This window comes from Podarcis filfolensis (genome assembly GCF_964270895.1).
Source record: "Podarcis filfolensis genome assembly, chromosome: 2".
In the NCBI taxonomy this organism is placed as follows: domain Eukaryota; kingdom Metazoa; phylum Chordata; class Lepidosauria; order Squamata; family Lacertidae; genus Podarcis; species Podarcis filfolensis.
This window is the reverse complement of record NC_139605.1, coordinates 113,920,042-113,944,236: the sequence shown is the minus strand read 5'-3', so window position 1 is coordinate 113,944,236 and position 24,195 is coordinate 113,920,042. Positions and strand designations below refer to the sequence as shown.

General features: G+C 47.2%; 1 protein-coding gene across 15 annotated transcripts in view; it reads right to left on the bottom strand.

The window, feature by feature from the left end:
- ZNF385A (zinc finger protein 385A) overlaps positions 1-24,195 on the bottom strand; it is a 198,261-nt gene that overhangs the window by 19,451 nt on the left and 154,615 nt on the right. For 14 of the 15 annotated variants that reach the window (XM_083599419.1, XM_083599415.1, XM_083599407.1 and 11 more), the window contains 2 exons: positions 24,082-24,192; positions 19,469-19,634 (listed from right to left, as the gene is read on the bottom strand). In XM_083599419.1, coding sequence (XP_083455545.1) covers positions 19,469-19,634; positions 24,082-24,192 — 277 coding nt within the window. Of the gene's footprint in view, positions 1-19,468; positions 19,635-23,607; positions 23,772-24,081; positions 24,193-24,195 lie in introns of those variants that run through there. The other variant, XM_083599410.1, reaches the window with a different exon arrangement.

Below are 24,195 nucleotides of genomic sequence, written 5' to 3'. Positions count from 1 at the left end.
AGAAATGCTGTTTACCTTCCTGCCGGAGCGGTACCTATTTATCTACTTGCACTTTGACGTGCTTTCAAACTGCTCGGTTGGCAGGAGCTGGGACCGAGCAACGGGAGCTCACCCCGTCACAGGGATTCGAACTGCCGATCTTCTGATCGGGAAGCCCTAGGCTCTGTGGTTTAACCCACAGCGCCACCCGCATCCCAATATGTACCATAGCAACAAGCAAAAACAATAAACTCCCCTATAAATCCTCCCAAGGCCTGGGAATGTTTTTGCCGGGCACCTAAAGATATGTAACGAAGATGCCAGGCAAGCGTCTCTGGGGAGAGCATTCCTCAACTGGGGAGTCACCGCAGAAAAGGCCTGTTCTCATTTGCTGCCCTCCGGACCTCTCACAGAGGAGGCACACAAAGAAGGGCAACAGATGATGGATGGGGAGGAAAGGAGGGGCTGTCAAAGAAGCAGCTAAATAACTGCCAGCAAATAAATCTGACAGTTGTGGTTTGCATTTTAAAGTTGTAGGGGTGGGGATAAGACTTTTGGGAGATCCCAACCCTCTTCTCCATCTTTGAGGACGTGTGCCTTTTTAAATGCCTGTTCTCAGCAACCATTCTCCCCACGCAGCTTCACAGCACTCCCCGTGGTTCCATTCCTGCCTGTTCCAGAAAACAGAAGGTTTTGCTTCAGTCAGTCCCTGCAGGGTGAACATAGAGCAAACCAATTTGACGGGGGGGTTAAACAATGTGATTTAGGAGATCAATAGGAAGTTCCAGCCCTCTGAAAATAGCAACAAAGTTAATAAGAATATGCAAAAATGAATTGATAATGGATGAAAATACAGAGTTATAAAATGTTAAGATATAGAGTTAAGATAAATGAAAGAGGGTAAGGATTTGCTGATTCGATTATTTAAATGGGAATACAAGAAGGGGAGGTGTGAGGAGGTCAAAGAAACAAGCAAATGAGTTTTAAGTTATGAAAAATGGAATTGTTTTTTATTTTTCTTATTTTTTCTGTGTTTTTATATGTTGTATCTTTATTTTTCTTTTTTCTTTTATTATGTGTTCTTGCATATTTGTTTTTGTAAAACTTTAATAAATATTTCTTTAAAAAAAAAATATTGAGAGAAAACGGTGATGGTCACATCCAGGAGCTGGCTATTTTATAAAATACATTTATTAGGAGCAAGCACTGGTTTCCTTGCTAATACAGCCCTGATTCGTAGATACAATGAGTGAATTTTCAGCTGCTCTCAAATACATAATTACCTACTGGTTTTAAAAAAATCAACTGAAAGCAAGGAGCAACGGCAGGCTTACAAAGCTATATCCTGTGGAACATATCACAAAGCATGCAAAAACTTTAGGGCAAGTAAGGTGGAGAGAAAAACTATCCCATTACATGAGTTTTTGATGAGTCACTTGGAGTCCTTAAGCACTGAGTCTGCAAAGTTCTAGCACAAAGAGAGGATTCAGGCTATGGAGATTAAGTGTGACCTTGCGTCTATTAATAGGACCTATTTTTCTTGTTACTTCTCGGTAATTAAAAAGCAACATGGCTATGAAGATTGGCTCCCTGTTTTCACGCCTGAGAGCATATGACTCGCCTCCTCGGATCATGCCCAAGGCCTAACTGGTCCAACAGCAGCCACTGCCATGTGCTCCTGGGAAGCTCAAAACCAGAGCATGACAAAGGAGAAACCCAGAAGGGATTCTTCCTCTCTTCTCCTAGTAACAGAGACTTGGGGGGCAATGAAACCAATTGGCAGTAGATTCAGGAAAGACAAAAGAAAGGACTTCTTCACAATGCATTACAGACCACAAGAGGAGGCGATGGTCACTGCCTTAGATGACTTTAAAATAGTTGTGGGGAACACCTGCCCCCCACTCGATCTTGCTAAAATACAATTCCCATCAGCCCCTGTAAGCACGGCTAATAGGCAAGGGTGATGGGAGTTGTAGTTCAGCAGTATCTGGAGGACGCAAGCTTCCCCACACCTACTTTAAAGGGAGATTAGAAAAGGTAAAGGGACCCCTGACCATTAGGTCCAGTCGTGGCTGACTCAGGGGTTGCAGTGCTCATCTCGCTTTATTGGCCGAAGGAGCCGGCGTACAGCTTCTGGGTCATGTGGCCAGCATGACTAAGCCGCATCTGGCGAACCAGAGCAGCACACGGAAATGCCGTTTACCTTCCCACCGGAGCGGTACCTATTTATCTACTTGCACTTTGATGTGCTTTCGAACTGCTAGGTTGGCAGGAGCAGGGACCGAGCAACGGGAGCTCACCCCGTCGAGGGGATTCCAACTGCCAACCTTCCGATCAGCAAGCCCTAGGCTCTGTGATTTAGACCACAGTGCCAGTATTAACACCCCTTTGTTTGCCCAAAAGAGTTCAGATAATGTGTGTGTCCTCCAAGCAAAGCCCCCCTCCCTCAAGGATCCACTATGCTCACCTGGGCCACAGGGAGAAGATAGCAGTGACAGTGGTCCCCCCTCTTCAGCAGAGTGGCATTTCTCACTAAGGAAGGGCACCAGGGATGGAGGCCACTGACTGGCAGAAACTGACGCCAACAGCGTATTATCTTTTGAATGAAATAAATAACAAATCCCTGCCAAAGGGGCTGAGACGTATGGCACCAGGGTCCTTCCTCAGTAGGAAAGATCACTGTTGAGGAGCTGCAGCAACTCCACCACCTCCCCCTTCCTGTGCACCAGATAACCTAAGTGTGCTTGCCTTTTACAGGGCCAGGTCATTTGTCCATCCAGCTTGGTATTGCCTGCACTGACTGCCAGCAGCTCTCCAGGGCTTCAGGCAGGGATCTTTTCCAGAACCTGGGACCTTAAGCATGCAAAACAGATGCTCTCCTGCTGAGCTATGGCCCTTCTCCAAGGAAAAGGAGGCAGTGGTAGGTGCAGAGGATGCAGACTGCATGGGCCTTGCTTGCAGCAGGCACCTCTTACCCATCCCTGAAGTAAAGGTAAAGGGACCCCTGACCATTAGGTCCATCTCGCTTTACTGGCCGAGGGAGCTGGCGTACAGCTTCCGGGTCATGTGGCTAGCATGACTAAGCCGCTTCTGGCGAACCAGAGCAGCGCACAGAAACACCGTTTACCTTCCTGCCGGAGCAGTACTGAGGAGCAGGAGCAGGGACCGAGCAACGGGAGCTCACCCTGCCGCAGGGATTCGAACCGCCAACCTTCTGATTGGCAAGTCCTAGGCTCTGTGGTTTAACCCACAGCGCCACCCGCGTCCCCCTGAAGTAAACATACTCACAAATAAATAAAAACTCTCAAACAGGCAGAGTTAAAGCAAGCACCTGCCTCTACTCAGCTCACAATTCCTAACACAAAATTCACCTTTTTTTCGCTTTTTTAGCTCAATGAGCTACCAGTTGTTTTCAGCAAGCTTTCTCTCACCTCCTTGTGCCAATGTATGTGGAATACACACACACACTTGAAAGAAAACACCTCTCCAGGGATAAAGCTCTTTATCTGCAGTGTGCAAGAAGTGGACGGTTTACTTCTCCACTTATATGTATGGTCCTTTTAAAATTCAATCAGGGAAGAACTGCTTGAGCTAATTTTTAAAAAGACACTTCATCATCCTACCATATTCCAAAGTGATGTATTTATTACTGGGTGGTAAGTATACGGCAGAACATTTTGCAGGGAAAGCTGCCGGTACTTCTGGAAGTTTCTGGCAGTCGCCGTGCATTTTGTGACATTGGGGGTAAATTGGGTGCAAGAAATGTCTGTCTTATTTTAACTGCTATGCCTCATTTGAATTACCCCAATGTTTGATGAAGTGCAATATAAAAATGATGTTTAAACAGTCCTTATTTGTTGTGACTGATTAAAATGAAGAATAAACCACAGATACCAGATATGTGCATATGCACACTGTACAGATTCTACATCCATTCAGCCCCAGACAGCCAGCATTGCTATTGGTCAGGGATGATGGGACTTGTAGTCCCAACAACATCTGGTGCTCCACAAGTTCCACCAAACCCTGAACTAGAGTGATGAAGCTGGATGCAGAAGTGGGAAATCTCTGCTCAGCCCTTGGTCACGGCACAATTGCTGAAGCTTATTTCACAGGCAATTATTACAAAGGCAGTTGTTCCCTGGAGGCATAGAAACACAACAAATATATATATCCTGATAAGTGGTATCAGTCAGGCTCATTGTTAAGCCAATGTCTATCTTCAGAAGTGTAACTGAAGATGCAATGCAATGCACACATTACTGGGGAGTACATCCCATCAAACAAAATTGCAACTTGCATGTCAGTAAACATGCATAGAACAACACTGGAAGACTGCAATCCAAAACACATTTACCTGGAGGTAAACTCCACTGAAGAGAATGAGACTTACTTCAGAACACATTGGATTGTGTTGTGAAACTCTTCTGATTAGGTTTTTTTTAAAAAAAAAACAACAACCCAAAACCTTCACCCTTGACTCATGAGGCCATTAGCTATGCCTTCTGAAACACAGAGCTTCTGTCTCTAAAATGGGCAGTGTGGTTTGTCCTTATGACAATGTACTTGGGTAACACCTCTTCAGATCCCGATACTGAAAGTACAGAATGAGACCTTCAGTGAGGCAGAGCACACACACACACCCAACCTGGCCAAGAAACAGCTTCCATTCTCAAAGTGTTCCTACCATCAAAATGTTTCTCTTAATGCTCAGCCAGAGAGCATGAACATGCTCCTCGTTGAGCAGACAAGAGGCCCATCAAGACTTGCGTCCTGTTGGCCACAGTAGGCAGCCAGATGTTTACAAGAAGCCCCCTAAACAGTCAAAGGCAACAGTCAAAGAATAACCAGGATCTGGCAGCTGTCATAGGCAATAGCTATTCATGGGCCTGGCACGTTTATGAATGGCATGAGGAAAACTTTTCAACACTCTTCTGAGAGTCTGCACCCTGTGGCACCAAAGTCCATGAAAATTCACTATTGATTAAGAAGGGTTTTATTTTGTCTTTTCCAAAGGGCTGTCACATAGATGATGGAACAACCCCACTACAATTGCTTCAGACGGTAGAGCCAGGACCAATGGGTTCAAATTACGTAGATCATTTAGACTAATTCTAAATGGTAAAGGGACCCCTGACCATTAGGTCCAGTCGTGACCGACTCTGGGGTTACGGTGCTCATCTCACTTTACTGGCCGAGGGAGCTGGCGTACAGCTTCCGGGTTACGTGGCCAGCATGACTAAGCCGCTCCTGGCGAACCAGAGCAGCTCACGGAAACACCGTTTACCTTCCCGCCGGAGCGGTACCTATTTATCTACTTGCACTTTGATGTGCTTTCGAAGTGGTAGGTTGGCAGCAGCAGGGATTGAGCAACGGGAGCTCACCCCGTCGCGGGGATTCGAACAGCCGACCTTCTGATCGGCAAGTTCTAGGCTCTGTGGTTTAACCCACAGCGCCACCCGCGTCCCCTCTAAACACCATGCATATTTTAAAAACATATCTCAGGTGTGGTTCCATCCCATCATCTCTCCCCGCCCCACTAAAAATCGCAAGGAAAGCTCTCCAATCCCCTGATCGTTTGGATCCCCCCCCCTTCAGCACTATGCCCTCCCTTCTGAGAAGGAGCAAGCAGACATATGCACAGTATTCCAGATGCAGCCACACCATCGGTTTACATAAAGGCATTAGGAGAGCAGCTGTTTTATTTTCAATCCCTTTCCTAATAATCCCTCGCATGGGATTTCTTCACAGCGGCTGCACACTGGTCTCACTGAGCCACTTCACATAAGCTCACAATCTCTTCCCAGACAGTCCCTGAATATGCAAAGTTAGGATATTTATTTATTTTTGTTTTGTCCCAATGTGCAGCATTTCCCACTTGCACTTAGCTCCATTTGCCGTTTTGCTGTGCTGGGTCTTCATGGTGCACTTTTCCCTACACTTCCCTGGGAGCTCAAGTTCAGCAACCTCTTGGTTCCCCATCCCTGTGCTAAAGCAATAACCTGTATATATATATGATCAGTATAAAGTAAGCAGCACATAAGCGGCACACAAAACCCTAGAAAACCATTCTATGTTCTAAATCTTATATTAATAATCCAAAAATTGAGAGAGCTATGTACAAGATCCACTACGGAAGCCACAAACAGAAAACTCATTCAAATGGGAGAATTTCCTGAAGAAAGAAATTAAATATTATAGCTTAATCTAAGAAGAAATGTAACATATGGACTTGAATGTTTATAAATATATCAAAACCGTGAGAGAGAATTTACTGAAGAAGCCCAAGACTCTACATGGGCGAAACAGGTGACAAACGCCAGCACCCTGTCTAACTCTTGTGCATAACATCACTGACACTCTGTTTGATCCAACTTACCTTTGTTGAAATCTACAGGAGCCTGGCTAAAGGAACTTTAAAGACTGAATCTTCCTTTTGGACACAATTTGAATGAGTTTTCTGTTTGTGGCTTCTGTAGCAGATCTTGTACATAGCTCTCTCAATTTTTGGATTATTAATATAAGATTTAGAATGTAGAATGGTTTTCGGGTGTTTTGTGTGCCGCTTATGAGCTGCTTACTTTATACTGGTCTATTACGAGAATTGGCAGCATAGGTTCATTTCTTCAGTACTTGTATATATATGATAGCTAGGGCTGTTACAGACATCCGAATAAAATTGTCCTGACAGCCCAATATAGGCAAGACTGTTAGCTTTGACACCCTTGCACACAGATAAAGTAAACAGCCCACAGCAGATGTCCAGTGTGTGTGGATTTTCCAACGTGACCTAAAGCATTCCTGACACCTTCCTTCCCCACACAGAATGACCTGGATCTGGGAACAGGCCTAGCAGCAAAATGTTTTCTTCTCCACTTGCCATGATGTTGTTCCTATGCTTCCCTACCTCAATGCTGCCAGCTGAATACAGTCTTACAAATATAGTGGTACCTCGGGTTACATACGCTTCAGGTTACAAACACTTCAGGTTACAGACTCTGCTAACCCAGAAATAGTACCTCGGGTTAAGAACTTTGCTTCAGGATGAGAACAGAAATCGTGCTCCGGTGGCGCAGCAGCAGTGGGAGGCCTCATTAGCTAAAGTGGTGCTTCAGGTTAAGAACAGTTTCAGGTTAAGAACGGACCTCCAGAACGAATTAAGTATGTAACCAGAGGTACCACTGTAAGTACACAAAGGTTACTAGCCTGCAAGCCCCCCACCCCCCAAAATTACTAGCCTTCTAGTATGTTGTATTTCTATGCTAGTTCTATGCCATAGAAGGAAGTTCCATTCTCTGTGGCTCATGCTGAAACACAGGTTATTCATCCCTTAGCAGGCAAGTGTTGTCCCCCCCTCTCTCCACAAAAAGAAGCCTTCTAACTAAGTGAATTGGTGAAGTTCTAGAGTCATCCAGCCCTCCACCTCTGCTAACACTCTGCATTTCTATACTGGGAATTTTAAAAAGGGTTTTCCTTCCTCCATGGCTAGCACAGAAACCAAGTGGCCTCTCCCACCCGTGTTCCCACTCACCTGCACAGAATTCCTGGTCACCTATGGTGACCAAGCGAAACCTGGATCTCCAGTTGTTTTTAGACTACAACTCCCACCATCCCTGGCTAGCAGGACCAGTGGTCAGGGATTATGGAAACTGCAATCCAAAAACAGCTAGTGACCCAAGTTTGGGAAACACTGCCCTAAATGTTCTCAAGGCTTCATGCTGGGTGCCTTCGTTTCACCCAGTCTTCCCTTCCGCCAGCTGGGTTTCGGCAGCAGAAAGAAGAGAATGAGCCCAGGCTTCTAGTGCTTTCAGCTCCCCTGGCTTCAGCTGGGATTTGAACTTTGTTTGCTGTGGTCACGGGGTTTAGAAGACTTAGGGAAGAGACATCGAGCATGTGACTCAACTCCCTCAAGACAAGAACCTTTTAAGGCAAGCTGGCACTTTTCTGGGACGTTTGAAAAGGAAGCCGTTGCTCCCATCGCCATATAGCAACCCACCACAGCCTTGAGCCAGAAGGGACAAAGGGTCAGATCTATAAATAAGGACATTTCTGCAGAATTCTGAGTCGGCGGCAAAACAGGTAGCTCCCAGCTCCAAATATCAATATGAACACGGCACCAATTCCCTCCTGACTCTCCTTCCTTGGTTTCATCTACCCAGTATGCTCCTCTGCCCTGCGGAAGCTGGAGACGGAGGGCTCATCCACACTTCTGCTTGTCCCGCGCTTGCTGGGTGGGGAGGAGCTATTACGTTAACCTCCTGGCAGGTGGGGCACTTCCAGGCAGGGAAAGGAGGTTTTTGTTGTTGTTTAGTCGTGTCCGAATCTTCGTGACCCATGGACCAGAGCACGCCAGGCACTCCTGTCTTCCACTGCCTCCCGCAGTTTGGTCAAACTCATGCTGGTAGCTTCGAGAACACTGTCCAACCATCTCGTCCTCTGTCGTCCCCTTCTCCTTGTGCCCTCCATCTTTCCCAACATCAGGGTCTTTTCCAGGGAGTCTTCTCTTCTCGTGATGTGGCCAAAGTATTGGAGCCCCAGCTTCAGGATCTGTCTTTCCAGTGAGCACTCAGGGCTGATTTCCTTCAGAATGGATAGGTTTGATCTTCTTGCAGTCCATGGGAGTCTCCTCCAGCACCACAATTCAAAAGCATCAATTCTTTGTTGATCAGCCTTCTTTATGGTCCAGCTCTCACTTCCATAAATCACTACTGGGAAAACCATAGCTTTAACTATACGGACCTTTGTTGGCAAGGTGATGTCTCTGCTTTTTAAGATGCTGTCTAGGTTTGTCATTGCTTTTCTCCCAAGAAGCAGGCGTCTTTTAATTTTGTGGCTGCTGTCACCATCTGCAGTGATCATGGAGCCCAAGAAAGTAAAATCTCTCACTGCCTCCATTTCTTCCCCTTCTATTTGCCAGGAGGTGATGGGACCAGTGGCCATGATCTTTGTTTTTTTGATGTTGAGCTTCAAACCATATTTTGCGCTCTCCTCTTTTACCCTCATTAAAAGGTTCTTTAATTCCTCCTCACTTTCTGCCATCAATGTTGTGTCATCTGCATATCTGAGGTTGTTGATATTTCTTCTGGCAATCTTAATTCCGGCTAGGGATTCATCCAGCCCAGCCTTTCGCATGATGAATTCTGCATGCACCCTCAGGAGTACCAGGCTGCCTCTGCCAATGTGTCTGCACCACGCCTGTCTCCGTACCATCTCTCCCTCTCTCTCTCTCCCTGCAAGCAACGGCAACCCACATGCTGGGAAACCAGTGTGGCAGCTCTGCCAAACCAGCAAGCCACGCCTGCCACGCACCTCAACCTGTGAGAGTGGGTGCCATTAGCTGCTCTGCAGAATGTCTCAGGCTGGCCTTGTCTATATGCTCCATCACCATGGGATCACAGTTGTTGCTCTCATTTAGCTCGAAGCAGACAGCTATTATTAGATCCAGTTTTGAAGAACTGCAATCAGACTGAGCTGGGGATGGTTTCTGGGCTCAGGCAGAAGCCTGCTTGGCCCAGCTCAGTCGAAACCAAAGCAGCCCGGCCCAGATTAACATGTCAACAGAATAAACAGCGGCCCTGGCTCGGGAGCCAGGCATGTGCTCCGAATTATGCCGTCCCCCAAAAGAAATTATTTCATTAACAGCTGCAATAAAAAAAAGAGAAACAGAAAGGCTTCCTAGCTCAGCATGCAGCATGGACAGCAAGAATGGGGCTAAGGCATTACAGTGGCTCCTTTTCTGCAGAGAAGGCGAGGGTCGGGCTTAAGTGCCACAGCCTAGTGACAGACTCAGGTTCCTACAGAGAGACAAGGAACCTATGTCTCTCTATAGATATCGACAGACTCCAACCCCCATCATGCCTGACCATTGGCCATGCTGGCTGGGGCTGGTAGGAGCTGGAGGGCAGCAGGTGCGCTGCTCCTGGTTTAAAGGATCAACTTCTCCCATTAAAACACAGCTCTGGTTTCAACCTGGGAACTCCAGGGCCAAGAAGGATGGATGTCACTGATCTAGGGAGCAGAGAGAGTGGTGATCTCTTTCTAAATGTCCAAATGGACAGAGGTCAAGCTAGCACAATCTGATGCTGGAGAAGACATGTGACAGCTGTGAAGAGGAGGAAATTCTGGCGTGTGCCCCTCTACCACCCTGTGGCACTGTGTTATTGGCCAAAATCCACTCTCATCTAGGAGAGTACCCGCCCCCCCCCCCGGCTTAAGCCTGTCTGCAATTCCTGGCTTTTTATTTCAGATGTGTAGAGGCAGGATGTTCTGGGGTTGAGCAAAGGGCCTTTCTTTCAAAACTAGCCCTGGCCCTGTATATTTTAACAGCAACCTGACACAACTGAAGTCTTCCCTGGCCTGGAAGAAAAATGACGGAAGAAACTTCACCACCTACATCTACATGGTTCAAACTGTTGTCCAAGGTGCAGGAACAGACCCTTAAAAAAAAAAGAGCTAGCAGTCTGATCTCTCACTTGTATTAAGCCTAGATTCCCTATGCCATGCCTCTTCCCCCAAGAAACTTCACTTTATTTACTTCAAGGCTGTGATCCTGCCATAAAACAAAGGGTTTGGCTTGGTGCAGCCGTGAGATTCCTGAAATTCCCAGCTTTCCATTGTTTTCATTTGCATCTTACCCTGTCTGCCTTTCAGGATCTTAAAAAGGCATGTGTGCGTGTGATACTGCACAGGCACACCCCCACACCCCACAAGACAGAACTTGCAAGCTTGCCAGCCCAGCATGTGGTTCCTATTCATACATAAGATCAGTGAATCCTAGCCTACCAGGCTTTGGTTGTCCGCTTTCTCCCGGAAAGGAAGAAATGTGGAAGAAATGAGCAGAACTAGGAAGGCGGACTTCCTGTCCCAACTGCATCCCTCTTCCCCCTCCGGAGAGTAATCTCACTTAATGCGCAAGCTGGTTCAGGGCTGGGACAGAAGCAGCATTGCCAGGATGCAAGGAGCAAGGAACGGATGCTCTGCCTCTGCAGTTGCTCTGCACCAAATGTGTGTGATGTCTGGTGCCCATTTCAACCCGCAAACCTCCCCCCACCCCCCCCCCAGGGATCCCAACTTCCCTTCTTTCTTTTTAAACGAGTTTGTAATCTTTGTGGCTGTGAAGATAAGCTTGCAAATACAAAGGGAGTTCAGTCATCAGTATTCTGCCCAAGTCGTTGTTCCTCTTTGGACTTGAGCGTGCAGATATGAATTAAGCAGAACCCCAGTATGCACACATTGGTACAACTTACTCAGCTGATTTGCCAACAAAGGTCCGTATAGTTAAAGCTATGGTTTTCCCAGTAGTGATGTATGGAAGTGAGAGCTGGGCCATAAAGAAGGCTGATCGCCAAAGAATTGATGCTTTTGAATTATGGTGCTGGAGGAAACTCTTGAGAGTCCCATGGACTGCAAAAAGATCAAACCTATCCATTCTGAAGGAAATCAGCCCTGAGTGCTCACTGGAAGGACAGACCCTGAAGCTGAGGCTCCAATACTTTGGCCACCTTATGAGAAGAGAAGACTCCCTGGAAAAGACCCTGCTGTTGGGAAAGACTGAGGGCACAAGGAGAAGGGGACGGCAGAGGACGAGATGGTTGGACAGTGTTCTCGAAGCTACCAGCATGAGTTTGACTAAACTGCGAGAGGCAGTGGAAGACAGGAGTGCCTGGCGTGCTCTGGTCCATGGGGTTACGAAGAGTCGGACACGACTAAACGACTAAACAACAACAACTCAGCTGATACAATTTGGTGTTTTGGGGCACAGAACTTGGGACCATTTCGCTGAAGAGACTACAGCCCTGAGTACAGTGAATGCTTACAATCAACTATTTCTGTACCCATTTTAGTACACAAAGCTCCTCCACATCTAATCTTTTTACATCTGCGTAATCGTCCTGGCGAAGCTGTTCACTGCTCCTCCTCTGTGACAGACAGAAACCAAGATAACATGGAGCACCAAAGGTTGCCAGTTTTGTTCAGTGCCTCTAACTTTCATCGTCAAAAGTCAGTGTTACTTTTCAACTTTCTGCCAGTTCTGAGCTTGAGTTTAAACATCTGAACAACAGGCCAAAATTTAGCAACCAGGAACAGAAACGTTGCCAAAAGAGGGGTGGGTAGGTAGCTGACAAATTTGCTTTCACCTATGGCATGAAACTGGTTTGCTGAACTTTACCTGGCTGAAGTCTCACTGGGGGTTACAACCGTTTCATTGGCCTATGCCCCTAACAGCAGCCTGAGACTCTGAAAATTAAGTGTGGAGAGATTTCCAAGTATAGAAACGAAGTGACAGGGAAAGCTTCAGCTGCATAATTTCTGTATGGCGGGTTGCTGTTAAAGGCACTTAAGAAGGCTGCAAACCTGTCGACCCAATCCTGCTAAACGTTGCTGTGATTAAATCCCTCTGAAGGCAGTCTGATTTAAGTTAGCTGAGCTATCTTTGTTCCTCTGGATTCAATCAATGGGTCTTCAATCAATCCTCAGTACTCAACTCCACTTTGTTCAATTCTTACTCCCAGTAAGAATTAACAGGACCACAGCCTTACATACACACAACTTAAGCTGAATTGGACCCCCTATCTGCCTGGCCATACTGGTTTCTATGTGACCATTTTGGTTTCTGTTTGGCTCTTCTCAGTACTGCAAATAAAGGTAAAGGTAAAGGGACCCCTGACCATTAGGTCCAGTCGTGGCTGACTCTGGGGTTGCGGCGCTCATCTCGCTTTATTGGCCAAGGGAGCTTCCAGTTCATGTGGCCAACATGACTAAGCCGCTTCTGGTGAACCAGAGCAGCGCACGGAAATGCCGTTTACCTTCCCGCCGGAGCAGTACCTATTTATCTACTGGCACTTTGATGTGCTTTCGAACTGCTAGGTTGGCAGGAGCAAGGAACGAGCAATGGGAGCTCACCCCGTCGCGGGGATTTGAACCGCTGACCTTCTGATCGGAAAGTCCTAGGCTCTGTGGTTTAACCCACAGCGCCACCCACGTCCCTAGTACTGCAAATACTTCTATGATTAATCACAAGTGGAGAGAGGGCTGTAGTGCTCAGGTCCTGCTTTGCAGGCTTCCCATAGGCATCTGCTTGGCCACGGCAAGAACAGGAGACTGAGCTAGACTGGCCTGATCCTGGCAAGGCTCTGCTTATGTTCATACTGCCGGACAACAGAGAAGGCTGCCTCAGAAAGTGATGGCCTCTCTCTCTCTCCTTAAAGGTTTTTAATTGAAGCTAGATGACCACCTAGGAGGGATGCTGTGACAGTAGATATTCCAGATTGTCAGGAGGTTGAGCTGGACAACCTTTGAGGTTCCTTCCAAATCGATGAGTCTATATGAGGGTCTGTGTTTCACAGCAACCATAAACCCCAAAGCTTCTTTCCTACAGAGTGAAGGAGTCAAGTCTTTCAGGGAAAACGGGTTGACACACAGAATCAATAAATGTGTTGCCTCTGGGACCCTCTGTAATCTCCCAAAGAAGGGTTTGCCAATACCTAGCAGAGAGGCACCAAGTCTGTGAATGTTATCTATACAGCAGCACCATCCACACATATCGTGGTTCACAGAGGAGGGGGCTCCTTCCTAAAGGGGCTTGCAATCCAGAAACAAAACAAGAGGAGGGAAACTGAAGCTGGGGTAAACCGTCGAAAATGCAAGTATTGAAATGATTTGAAAGAACAGAAGAAGAGTGCTGCAGGATCAGGCCAGTAAGTAGCCCATCTAGTCCAGCATCCTTTTCTCACAGTTGCCCACCAGAGGGCTATGGGAAAAACATGAGCAGGACTAACAGCACTCTCCCAATTTGTGATTCCCTCCGAACATAGCCATTGTGGCTAGCAGCAATTGATGGACACATTTGCCTAATCCTCTTTTAAAGTCATCTAGTCTAAACCACTGAGCCTTGGGCTTGCCGATCGAATCCCCGCGACGGGGGAGTTCCCGTTGCTCGGTCCCTGCTCCTGCCAACCTAGCAGTTTGAAAGCACATCAAGTGCAAGTAGATAAATAGGTACCACTCCGGCGGGAAGGTAAACGGCGTTTCCGTGCACTGCTCTGGTTCTCCAGAAGCGGCTTAGTCATGCTGGCCACATGACCCAGAAAAACCATCTGTGGACAAACGTCGGCTCCCTCGGCCAGTAAAGTGAGATGAGTACTGCAACCCCAGAATCGTTTGTGACTGGACTTAATTGTCAGGGGTCCTTTACCTTTACCTTAAATTAGGTCACTGCCTCTTGTGGGGAGGGGGGTAGTTCCAAAATTCAACCATGCACTGCATGAAAGAGGATTTCCTTTGCTCTGCCCCGACTCTTCCTTCATTCAGCTTCCTGCATTTAGGCTTTGCCGCAGGGCATAGGGACTAGCAGGGATGTGCTTGCTTTATAGAACATTCTGCAGCTTTTAATTTTGTTTATAGCCAGGCTCAGTCTAAAGCACACACCAGCTGAGCCAATTGGGAGAATAAGACCTGCACAACTTGAATGCAGCACCTGGGCTCCCCTGGGATGGAGCCTGAGGAAAAGGTCTTGAACAAGAGCCCCCCGGTGAGAACATGGCTTTGGAATCCTGCCTGAGATTGTTATGACAACACCACCAGCCAGAAGACACACATGGTGAGCATGCAGGCAGCACTGAGTGCTCTGTGTTGTTGTAAGTTACACCCTTCTCTGGTGAGTCACCTAGATGCACTTCTCATAATCCCTACCCCTTTCTCTCAGCCCAAATCCTGAGCAAAAGCAACAGGGTCTTGCTCAGGAGAGAGGAGGGAAGCCCAAAAATATAGTTCTGAGGTCATTGGTGGCAAGATCCCAGCAGCTTTGAGTAATTATTCCTATAATTTCTATGTCTCAAGACAACAGCAGCTGTGCCAAGCATTTGCTAGACCTTGAGAAAATGTCCAGCAACAGGCTGATGGAGCCCTACAGAGTTCAGACACACCTTACAAGATGGGAAAACAACAGCAAAAGCTCTCATTAAATAGGTGTTTGTGTGTGTGTTTTAAAGAGTGGATTTGATGGGTTCTGAAGTCCTCTTGGGGATCAGGAATTGGTTAAGAGTAGGACTAAATGGACAGTTGTCTGAATGGAGAGAACAGAAGTCCCCAAGAATTGGTATCGGGACCTGGGATGAAAAGGTACTTATTTTAATCTTAGCATCAGAAACAAAGGAACCTGCTTTATATCAGAGCAAGCTATTTGTCCACCTAGCTTCATGGACTTATAGAATTGCAGAGCTGGAAGAAACCCATGGGCAAAATGGATTTCCTACGCCAGTTGTGGAGCCGCAATGTCACCACAAACAACTGAGATTAGGAAGCAGAGCATATTTTCTCTTATTCTGACTGGCAGCAGCTTCCCAGGGTGTTGGGCAGAGAGAGGTCTTTCCCATCACCTATGGCCTGATCCGTTTTAGCTGAGGATGCCAAGGATACAGCCTGGGACCTTCTACATGTAAAACTCAGCTAGGAGCCCTTCCCATATAATCTAGGGCTGTGTGCTGTATATAGACTAAAGCCACCTGCAGCAGAGGTGAAATAGAATTGCACACAATGTCAAAAATCAATCTTTTAAAAAAGTTTTTTCCCCCAATGTTTACTTTTAAAATATATTTTTAAAGAATTTAAAAGCATTGAGATTTATTTATTTTTGAAGCATCCAGAGACAATAAATTATTTGAGGAATTTGCTTCCCAAGGGAGCTTGCTGAGCTCACCCGCGGGTGGTGTTCAGGAGTTCGGCAAAACAACAACAACAATCTTGTTTACACATGCATTTCTGGCCCCCAGCTGATTCCAGTTGGTTGTTTCATGTGGTGTTAATACTCTTGTTTTCCCCTAGTTTTTGTTTTGTGTTTTTTCATCATTTTTTGGTCTGAGCCATTGAGGAAGGCGGATAAGGGGAGGGAAGAATGTGGAGCAACGCGAGGTAATGCATGCAAATCAAACCATATAGTGACTAAATTTCTAAAAGGGGCTTTAATCCTCTAATCTGGCAACCTATGCCATTTTGTTCAAAATATTCTGGCAGCGCCAGCCCTATCATTAGGTAAACAGAGGTGGCTGCTTCAGGCAACAGAATACCCAGGGCTGGGGAAGGGACAGCAACTTGCCCTGAGCCCCCTAAACCAGCCTGTTTCCATCAGGGTCCGTGGAGGGTGCTGTTACGTCACCAGTGGTGAAGGAAGATCCAATTGCCAATTGCACTTGTCCTTCACTTCACACGGCAAAATCTGGGGGCTAGCCCCGAGGCTGCCATCAATTGCATGGCAATCAGAGATGCCTTTTCTGTGCATGCGCAAAGGCATAGCTCCTGCCATACAGAACTTATTCTGGGCTAATCCTTCACCTGTTTCTAGGCTAAAAGGCAGAATATGAGGTCACATTCATACCACATGTTTAAAGCACTCTTAACCACTTTAGCAGGCCTGGCTTGCCCCCAAGAATCCTGGGAACTTTGGTTTGTTAAGGGTGAGCTAGAATTGAAATACTTTATTGTCACTTGTACAACTTGTATACAGTGGGATTACACGAGCACACCCCACTCAGCTCTCTTAGTCTTAATTCCCCTCGTTTACTGACGCACACCCACCAAACCCGAAAGTAAGTTGCCCTGTTGTTATCTTTTCATTCAGCAGCCTAACAGCCCACGGATAGTAGCTGTTCTTTACCCTGTTGGTGTGACTAATTCCCAGCACCCTAAACAAACTACAGTTCCCGGGATTCTCAATGACTGTTAATCAAGCTTTAAATGTATGGTGTGGATGTGACCTAAAGTTTGAAATACATTTTCTTTAAAAGAAGCTAGCTTGGCAATTTTCACATACTGCTTCCTTCTCTGCTCAAGATCAACAGAGTGCCAGCCTGCTGAACTGGAGTCCACTGACAGATAGGACGCTTTATTTTATTTAATGTGTACATTTATTTTCCACCTTTCTTCTATCGCAGAACTCAAAAGTTGCCTGCAGGGAGCTTCCAGATGGTCTCCCATCCAGGCACCAATGAGGAGGCCTGTTCTTGCTTAGCATTAGCAAGGCGTTTGCCTCTTGTGGCCTCAGACCATGTCCTTATCTGACACCATTTCATTATATAGACATCATTTCTTTGGGTTTGAATGGCGACATGGCTGGTTAAGTGGTTGCAAACAGTAATTACCCTCACATGTAATGCAGATTGAACATCAGCCTGAGAGGGTTGGTTATGTCTGGGGCCTATCTACATTTATGGGCTTGTCAATTTCTAAATGAACGTTAATTTCGCTTGGTTGAATCATGCATTGTGCCTGTTTGCAGAACGTGTTCCTTCGTCGCCTTTTAAAATCACCTTGCAAAATATAGACTCTGCACACTCCCAGATGCAGGCATGCATGTGTTTACAGATACCTAGCAGAGGCGCTGAGTCTATGAATTTTATTTATATAGCACCCACAACACACACCCAGAAGAACATCTTCACAGTTTTTTCTTGCCTGTTAAGCTCCTGGCTTTTAAGGTAAAACGTAAAGGTAAAGTGACCCCTGACCATTAGGTTCAGTTGCGGACGACTCTGGGGTTGCGGCGCTCATCTCACTTTATTGGCTGAGGGAGCCGGCATACAGCTTCCGGGTCATGTGGCCAGCATGACTAAGCTGCTTCTGGTGAACCAGAGCAGCGCTCGGAAATGCCCTTTACTTTCCCGCCGGAGCGGTACCTATTTTATCTACTTGCACTTTGACGTGCTTTCGAACTGCTAGGTTGGCAGGAGCAGGGACCAAGCAACGGGAGCTCACCCCGTCGCGGGGATTCGAACCGCCAACCTTCTGATTGGCAAGTCCTAGGCTCTGTGCTTTAACCCACAGCGCCACCCGCATCCCTACTTTTTAAGGTACTGCAGGGCATTTGGTGTTTTCTCAAAGGATCAGAAGGGGGGAACCTTTGACACTCTTGATGTTGCTGGACTCCCAGCTCCTGACATCCTTGCCCACTGGGCCAAGCTGCCTGGGGCTGGTGGGACTTGGGAGTCCAACAACATATGGGGAGTATTGGTTCTCCATCCCTGGGATAAAGTGTAGTGACACGGCAGAGAAAGCTCTCATTTCAGCCCTGGGTTAAATCCTGCCATAAAAACAAAAGCCTCTTGCTGGGATGACAACCCCTGCTCTTGTCTTTAGCCTTCCTGCTACAGGCAAGGTGGTTTCTGTTTTTTACCTGTGCTCCCTCCCAGTTTACCAGCGTCCCCAAGGCATCTGCTAGACCCCTGCTCTTTGTTCTTCCTCCTTCCTTGAAGCACACAAAAGTTCTCAGATTAGCTATTGTACTTGGCAGCAGCATAGCAGGGAGGAGGGCGTCAACCCATCTCATCTGAGGTTGTGTGTGGGGAGTGCCGTGGGGCTGGGGGAATGGGTTTAGTAGTTACTTGGCACCCTTCTCTACAGCTGGGAGGCAGAGTTCCCCAGGCGAGTCACTTGGCTACAGCCCCAGCTCCATTTCCACCGGCCATCAGAGCCGTGATCAATGTTTAATTAGATGCGATTTAATTACCCGCTTGCTCCTCCGTCACCAGTGCTGACAAGTCAGCTCAAGTTCCCAGCACCGAGAGGACAGGCAAGATGTCAAAGGCAGGATGCGAGAGCCAGGCCTTCCCTCCCCCCACCCACCTTCTGAGCAAAGGTTTCGCCCTTGACCCTATAATTGATGCAGAATACGGCTAATGTCTTATTGAACCCTGTAACTGAGGTGGGATACAGGTAATGCCCAGGGCCCTGTATTTCTTCCTTAGCCAGCATTGTCAATATTCGCCACACCTGCCTGGCTGCACTGCGGGAAGGAAAAGGCTGCAAAATCCTGCAGGGCATGTGGGGAGAGCAACACACTCTCCTACTGGGAATGAAGGGCCCGCCCCCCCAATAGAATTCATAGAATCCTAGATCATCATTCTAGTCCAACCCCATGCAATGCCAGAATATGCAGTTGTCCCATACGGGGCTCGAACCTGCAACCTTGGTGTAATCGGCACCATGCTCTAACGCAGGCTTCCTCAACCTCGGCCCTCCAGATGTTTTTGGCCTACAACTCCCATGATCCCTAGCTAGCAGGACCAGTGGTCAAGGATGATGGGAATTGTAGTCTCAAAACATCTGGAGGGCTGAGGTTAAGGAAGACTGCTCTAACCAGCTGAGCTATTTGACCACTGAGCTATTCATTTGTTGTTGTTGGTTTCTTTTAAAAAAAAAACAGCCAAGAAAATACATGTGACTGGGCTGTATTTAGTGGTGAGGGAAATGCTCTCTGTGAATGATCAGGGCCACACCTCTTCAGTTTTACTTCCTGTGTTTCAGGGCAGAGTTCTTGTATGGAAACGGGTCCTAGACTTGGGGTGACAAGTTCTGGAGCTAAGCTCTGGTGCAAATTGGGCCACAGGGAGCTCACAAAGCCCAGTCACCTTCTTCTGGGAATACATAGCACTTCAAACACTGCACAAACAAACATTCCTCAGGCTCTAGGGCAAGACCAGAATGGGAAACTCGGTACCTGTGCGGTCAGAGTCACTCTCCCCGATGCTGGAGGACGGACTGCCCACAGGCCCCGGTTTGTCACCCTCGCGGGCTCCCGATTCCTTCTGCCGCGTCCTGGCGGCCTCAATTCCCTTTACTCGCCGGGCATGGCGGTTCCCCTTGTAGTGTGCTTCGGCTTGGCTCTGTGGAAAGGAGAAAGCATGTAAGCAATCAAGCAAACCACAGGCCTATGTCTGCATACTTCTGGTGCTGCCTCTTCAACCTAGCCAGCGGTCAGTACCGCTCAGCGTGAAGCCACAGCCCCTCACCCCTGCCACAAACCTGTCCTCTTAAGAATACTGTCCAGCTAAAACTGACGCCAGATCACATCGTGCTGTAAGTCTGGAGCTCAGGGGTAGTCAAGCTTGTGCCTTCAGATGTTGCACTACATCTCTCCTCATCCTCAACTGTAAGAACATTATCGGGCCAACCAGATGGTTGGGAGAAGCCTGTAACCAGGACCCAAGAGCTCTTTCCTTTCCTGTGGTTTCTTTTTTTAATACCCGTATTTTTCGCTCTATAACACGCACCCGACCATAACACGCACATAGTTTTTAGAGGAGGAAAACAAGAAAAAGAATATTGTAAACAAAACAGTGGATGTATGATTTTTGTGGTTCATGCAGTGGCCACAGACATGTGATCTGACGGTGAGTTTGGGGTAGCCCAATGCAAAAATCCTGAGGATCCATGTGGATCTGTGCTTTGTAACCACGTTTTAAGTGGGGAGGGAAGGAAAAGCACTCAAGGGACAAGGAACACGCGTGGGGTGGGTGGAGAAGGATGCTGTTAATAATGTAGAAGAGGGGTATAAGAGGAGAAGGCTCCTCTCCTCTCCCGCTTTGCTCCTTTAAAGCAAGCAGGCTCTGCTTCTCTCCCTCCTCCCCGGCTTGCTGAAAAACTTTGCTGCTATTTAGCCAGGTGAGTGGGGAGGAGAGAGGGACAGAGAGAGCCTGCTTGCTTTAAAGGAGCCAACTGGACAGGAGCCGCTTACACTAGTGTAAGCGGCTCCTCTCCTCTCCCGCTTTGCTCCTTTAAAGCAAGCAGACTCTCTGTCCCTCTCTCCTCCCCACTCAGCGGCTCTTCTCCCGCTTTGCTGTTTCAAAGCGAGCCACGGAGGAGGGAAGGAAGGGGAACCATGGATCCTCTGCTCACGACTGCAGCAGATCCCCCCGCTATCCGTAGGCATTCACTCCATAACATGCACAGACATTTCCCCTTACTTTCTAGGAGGAAAAAAGTGAGTGTTATGGTGCAAAAAATACAGTAATTTTTTATTCAGAATTAAAACAAAACATATTATCCAGAAATATATCATCCTTATTCCCCCCCCATTTTTCTTCCCTCCCCCTCCCTCCCCCCACAGAACCCACCCCCTACCCCACCCCCCGACTTCCCTCAGTTCCAGTCTTTGATTTCTCTAAAAATGCTGTTTTCTGCATGTTACACAGTTGTATCGATCCTCAAACTATTTAGCTGATTATTATCAATAACAAGTTCGTGAATGTTTATTCAAAACCAGCCAAGGAGTCCAGTTCACTTTGTTGTGTCTTCAAATACTTTGTAAAGGGTTCCCATTCATCTTTAAAGTCACAGTTATCCTTGCCCCGTAGCTTGTATGTCAGTTTTGCCGGTTCTGCATAGTCCATCAATTTTTCTTGCCATGATTCTTTAGTTGGGGTTTCTTCAGTCTTCCATCCTTGTGTTATTAAAACTCTCGCGGCCGTTGTCGTATACATGAAGATGTTTTTCAGCTTTTTTGGCAGATCTTTCCCTTCCTATGGTTTCAAACAAGTCACTGAAGAGGCATATTGCCTCTGACAGTGAAGGTAGCCATTGATAACCTTATTCCTCCATGAAGGTATCTAATCCTCATTTGAAGCCATCACTACTTTTTGTGGGAGCAAAATCCAGAGGGAAAGAAGTACAGTGGTACCTCGGGTTACATACGCTTCAGGTTACATACGCTTCAGGTTACAGACTCCGCTAACCCAGAAATAGTACCTCGGGTTAAGAACTTTGCTTCAGGATGAGAATAGAAATTGTGCTCTGGCGGCGCGGCAGCAGCGGGAGGCCCCATTAGCTAAAGTGGTACCTCAGGTTAAGAACAGTTTCAGGTTAAGAACAGACCTCTGGAACGAATTTTGTCCTATCCTAAACCTTCAGCTTCACTGAATGTCCCTGAGTTCTATGAAAGAGGGAGAAAAAACTTTTTCTATCTGCTTGCTCCTCACCATCCAAATTTTTATTTTAACCATCGGCCACACAGACTGGGGCTGATGGGAACTGAAAGCCAGCTACACCTGAAGGCTGCCATGTCGCCTACCACTGCCATAAACTTTCCTGAGCATGTTAAAAGCTCACACCTGACTGATCCAGGATGACCAAGAACACCAGGAAGCCCTATGCATAAATATATGTGACTTCCACATACGAGTCTCTCTCTTTGGAATGGCCAGCCTTTGTTTACTTGGGTTGTCTGCTGTTGTTAAGCCACATTGTTTCCTGTGCAATCCTCCCATGAGCTCCGCACACCCAATTTGTGGGCGATTCTGTGAACACAAATGCTGCAGCACCAGCCCTGTCCCGTGCGGACAAGCAAAGCACCTTTAAGGCTTTCCAGGTTTAATGAATGTTTGCAGGTCCTGTCCATTTTATTGCCTGCTTGTGATTGCAGCTGGGGGATTAGCAATAAATAGCCTCTTAATTGCTCCTTGAATAGCCTCTCTTAATTGCGCTCTCTCTCCCCCCCTTTTCTTGCGGGAAGGGGGAGTGCTGAAGACGCTTTAATTACCTATTTCCTCTCATTATCCTTTCTAATTTCTTTCTTTCCATTGTTTTTATAGCCAAGCAACACTTCTGCTATCCTAGATGGCGTATTTCCTGGGTAACATTTTTTTCAAAGTGTGTAATAGTAGATTAACGGTCTTTTTGCTTTTCATACTTCCATGAAAAAGTGAGAAGAAATTTTTAAAAGTCTTTCCCCACTCCCCCACGAAATATAAACAACTGGGGGCTTATCCACATCTCCATTTGCCCCACCAATCCCCCCAGGAAACCCGATCTTAAGCACCAAATCGGAACAAATAGCAATCGGGTTTTCTGCAGACTGCAGTTTGTTTCGATTCAGCACTAAAGACTGGGTTTTCTGGGGGAAAGCGGGGGGCAGAGCAAAGGCAAAACCACTCGGAGCCTTGCCTATAAAGTGTGGGACAAGCAGGAAGTGTGGATGAGAGGCTATTTTGTCACTGATCTCCCAAACCTGATTGACCATGCCATGAGCTGTTTGTCTCATCCTGTGCAGCTGGGATGGAATGAGGTATTACAATAAGGTTACCAGATTTTTTCCCCAATGAATCCAGGAACACTTTTCAACTTCAGTAGGAATGATAGGATTTTGTCAGGGGACTGATTTGTAAATCCAGGGACTGTCCCCGGGAAATGGAGAAGTCTGGTAACCTTACATTACAAGTAACAGGGTTACTGCAACTGTCTGTCTCCCTAGTCTTCATCCCCTTGTGCGTTTCCACACTGCCTGTCTCACATAATTGGCTACTGGCACAAGGGAAATGACATCACACTGCAGGTTGTATCTAGTTTCATCCTTACAGTGTGAACCTAAGCAGGTTTCTTCAGAAGCAGGCCTCACTGATGTCAACGGCCCTCGCTTCCAAGACAGCAGCCTTCCTCGAATCTTGAAGTTACATGGCCTGACCTTGAATTAAATGGCTTCTCGGGTCTAACAGGATAGCTATTTGTTTTTTCCTTTCAAAAGCACCTTGGCTAACCTGCTCACATCCCCTGTGGAGGGGCCATGCGCTACATGTAGAACTGCCTAGGCACATTCCCAGGCATCACCAGTAATAGGCATGGAAAAGATCTTTGCTGGAGACTTTGAAGATTGACTGCCAGTTAGGACAGCACTGGATTAGATGGGCCAGATCGGAGTGAAGCAACTCCTTGTGTTCATACACGTCAACCTGCAGGTTCATGAAGTGATGTACTTTGTTGCTTTCTTCATTCTACGGTAGAAAATCTCACCTTGGGACAAGAGGCTGGGCAGTAACCAACTTGGTCTTTGCGTCTTATGGTTCAGATACGGAGCGTAAGGCTTACCATTTCATAGAGGCTAAAGCAATCGATAGGATGACTATGTTCCGCCTCCACTGTCACAGGCAGTATGCCTCTGAATACCAGTTGCTGGTAATCGCAGGAGGGGAGAGGCCTGTTGTGCTCAGGTCCTCCTTGCTGGTTTCCCATGGGGACAACTGGTTGGCCATTGTGAGATCAGGAGGCTGGCCTAAATTGACCTTTGGCCTGATCCAGCAAGGTTCTTCTTATGACATCACCATCATCTCTGAAACCAGCCCTACAGAGATCCCCCTGAGCCTCGTTGAGTCCCTGGCTTGCGTGAGTGGGATGTGATCTGAGCAATGTCTCTCAATGCATCTTCAATGGGATTTTCACTTCTCCCGCCCCTCAGCAGCCCACTGCCGCTCTCTGAGACCCACCACCACGGGCCGCACAGCATGAAAAAGCTATGAAGGAGAAGGACTGGGACCTGGTGTCACCAGATCCTCCAAGACTCACCTCAGAATTGAAGCGGATCTGGCAGACATTGCAAGAGATGATTGGGCGCTTGGCCTTGGCTATGGGTACCCCAAAGGTGTGGTTGATCACTGCTTTCTGCACTGGGTCCATCTG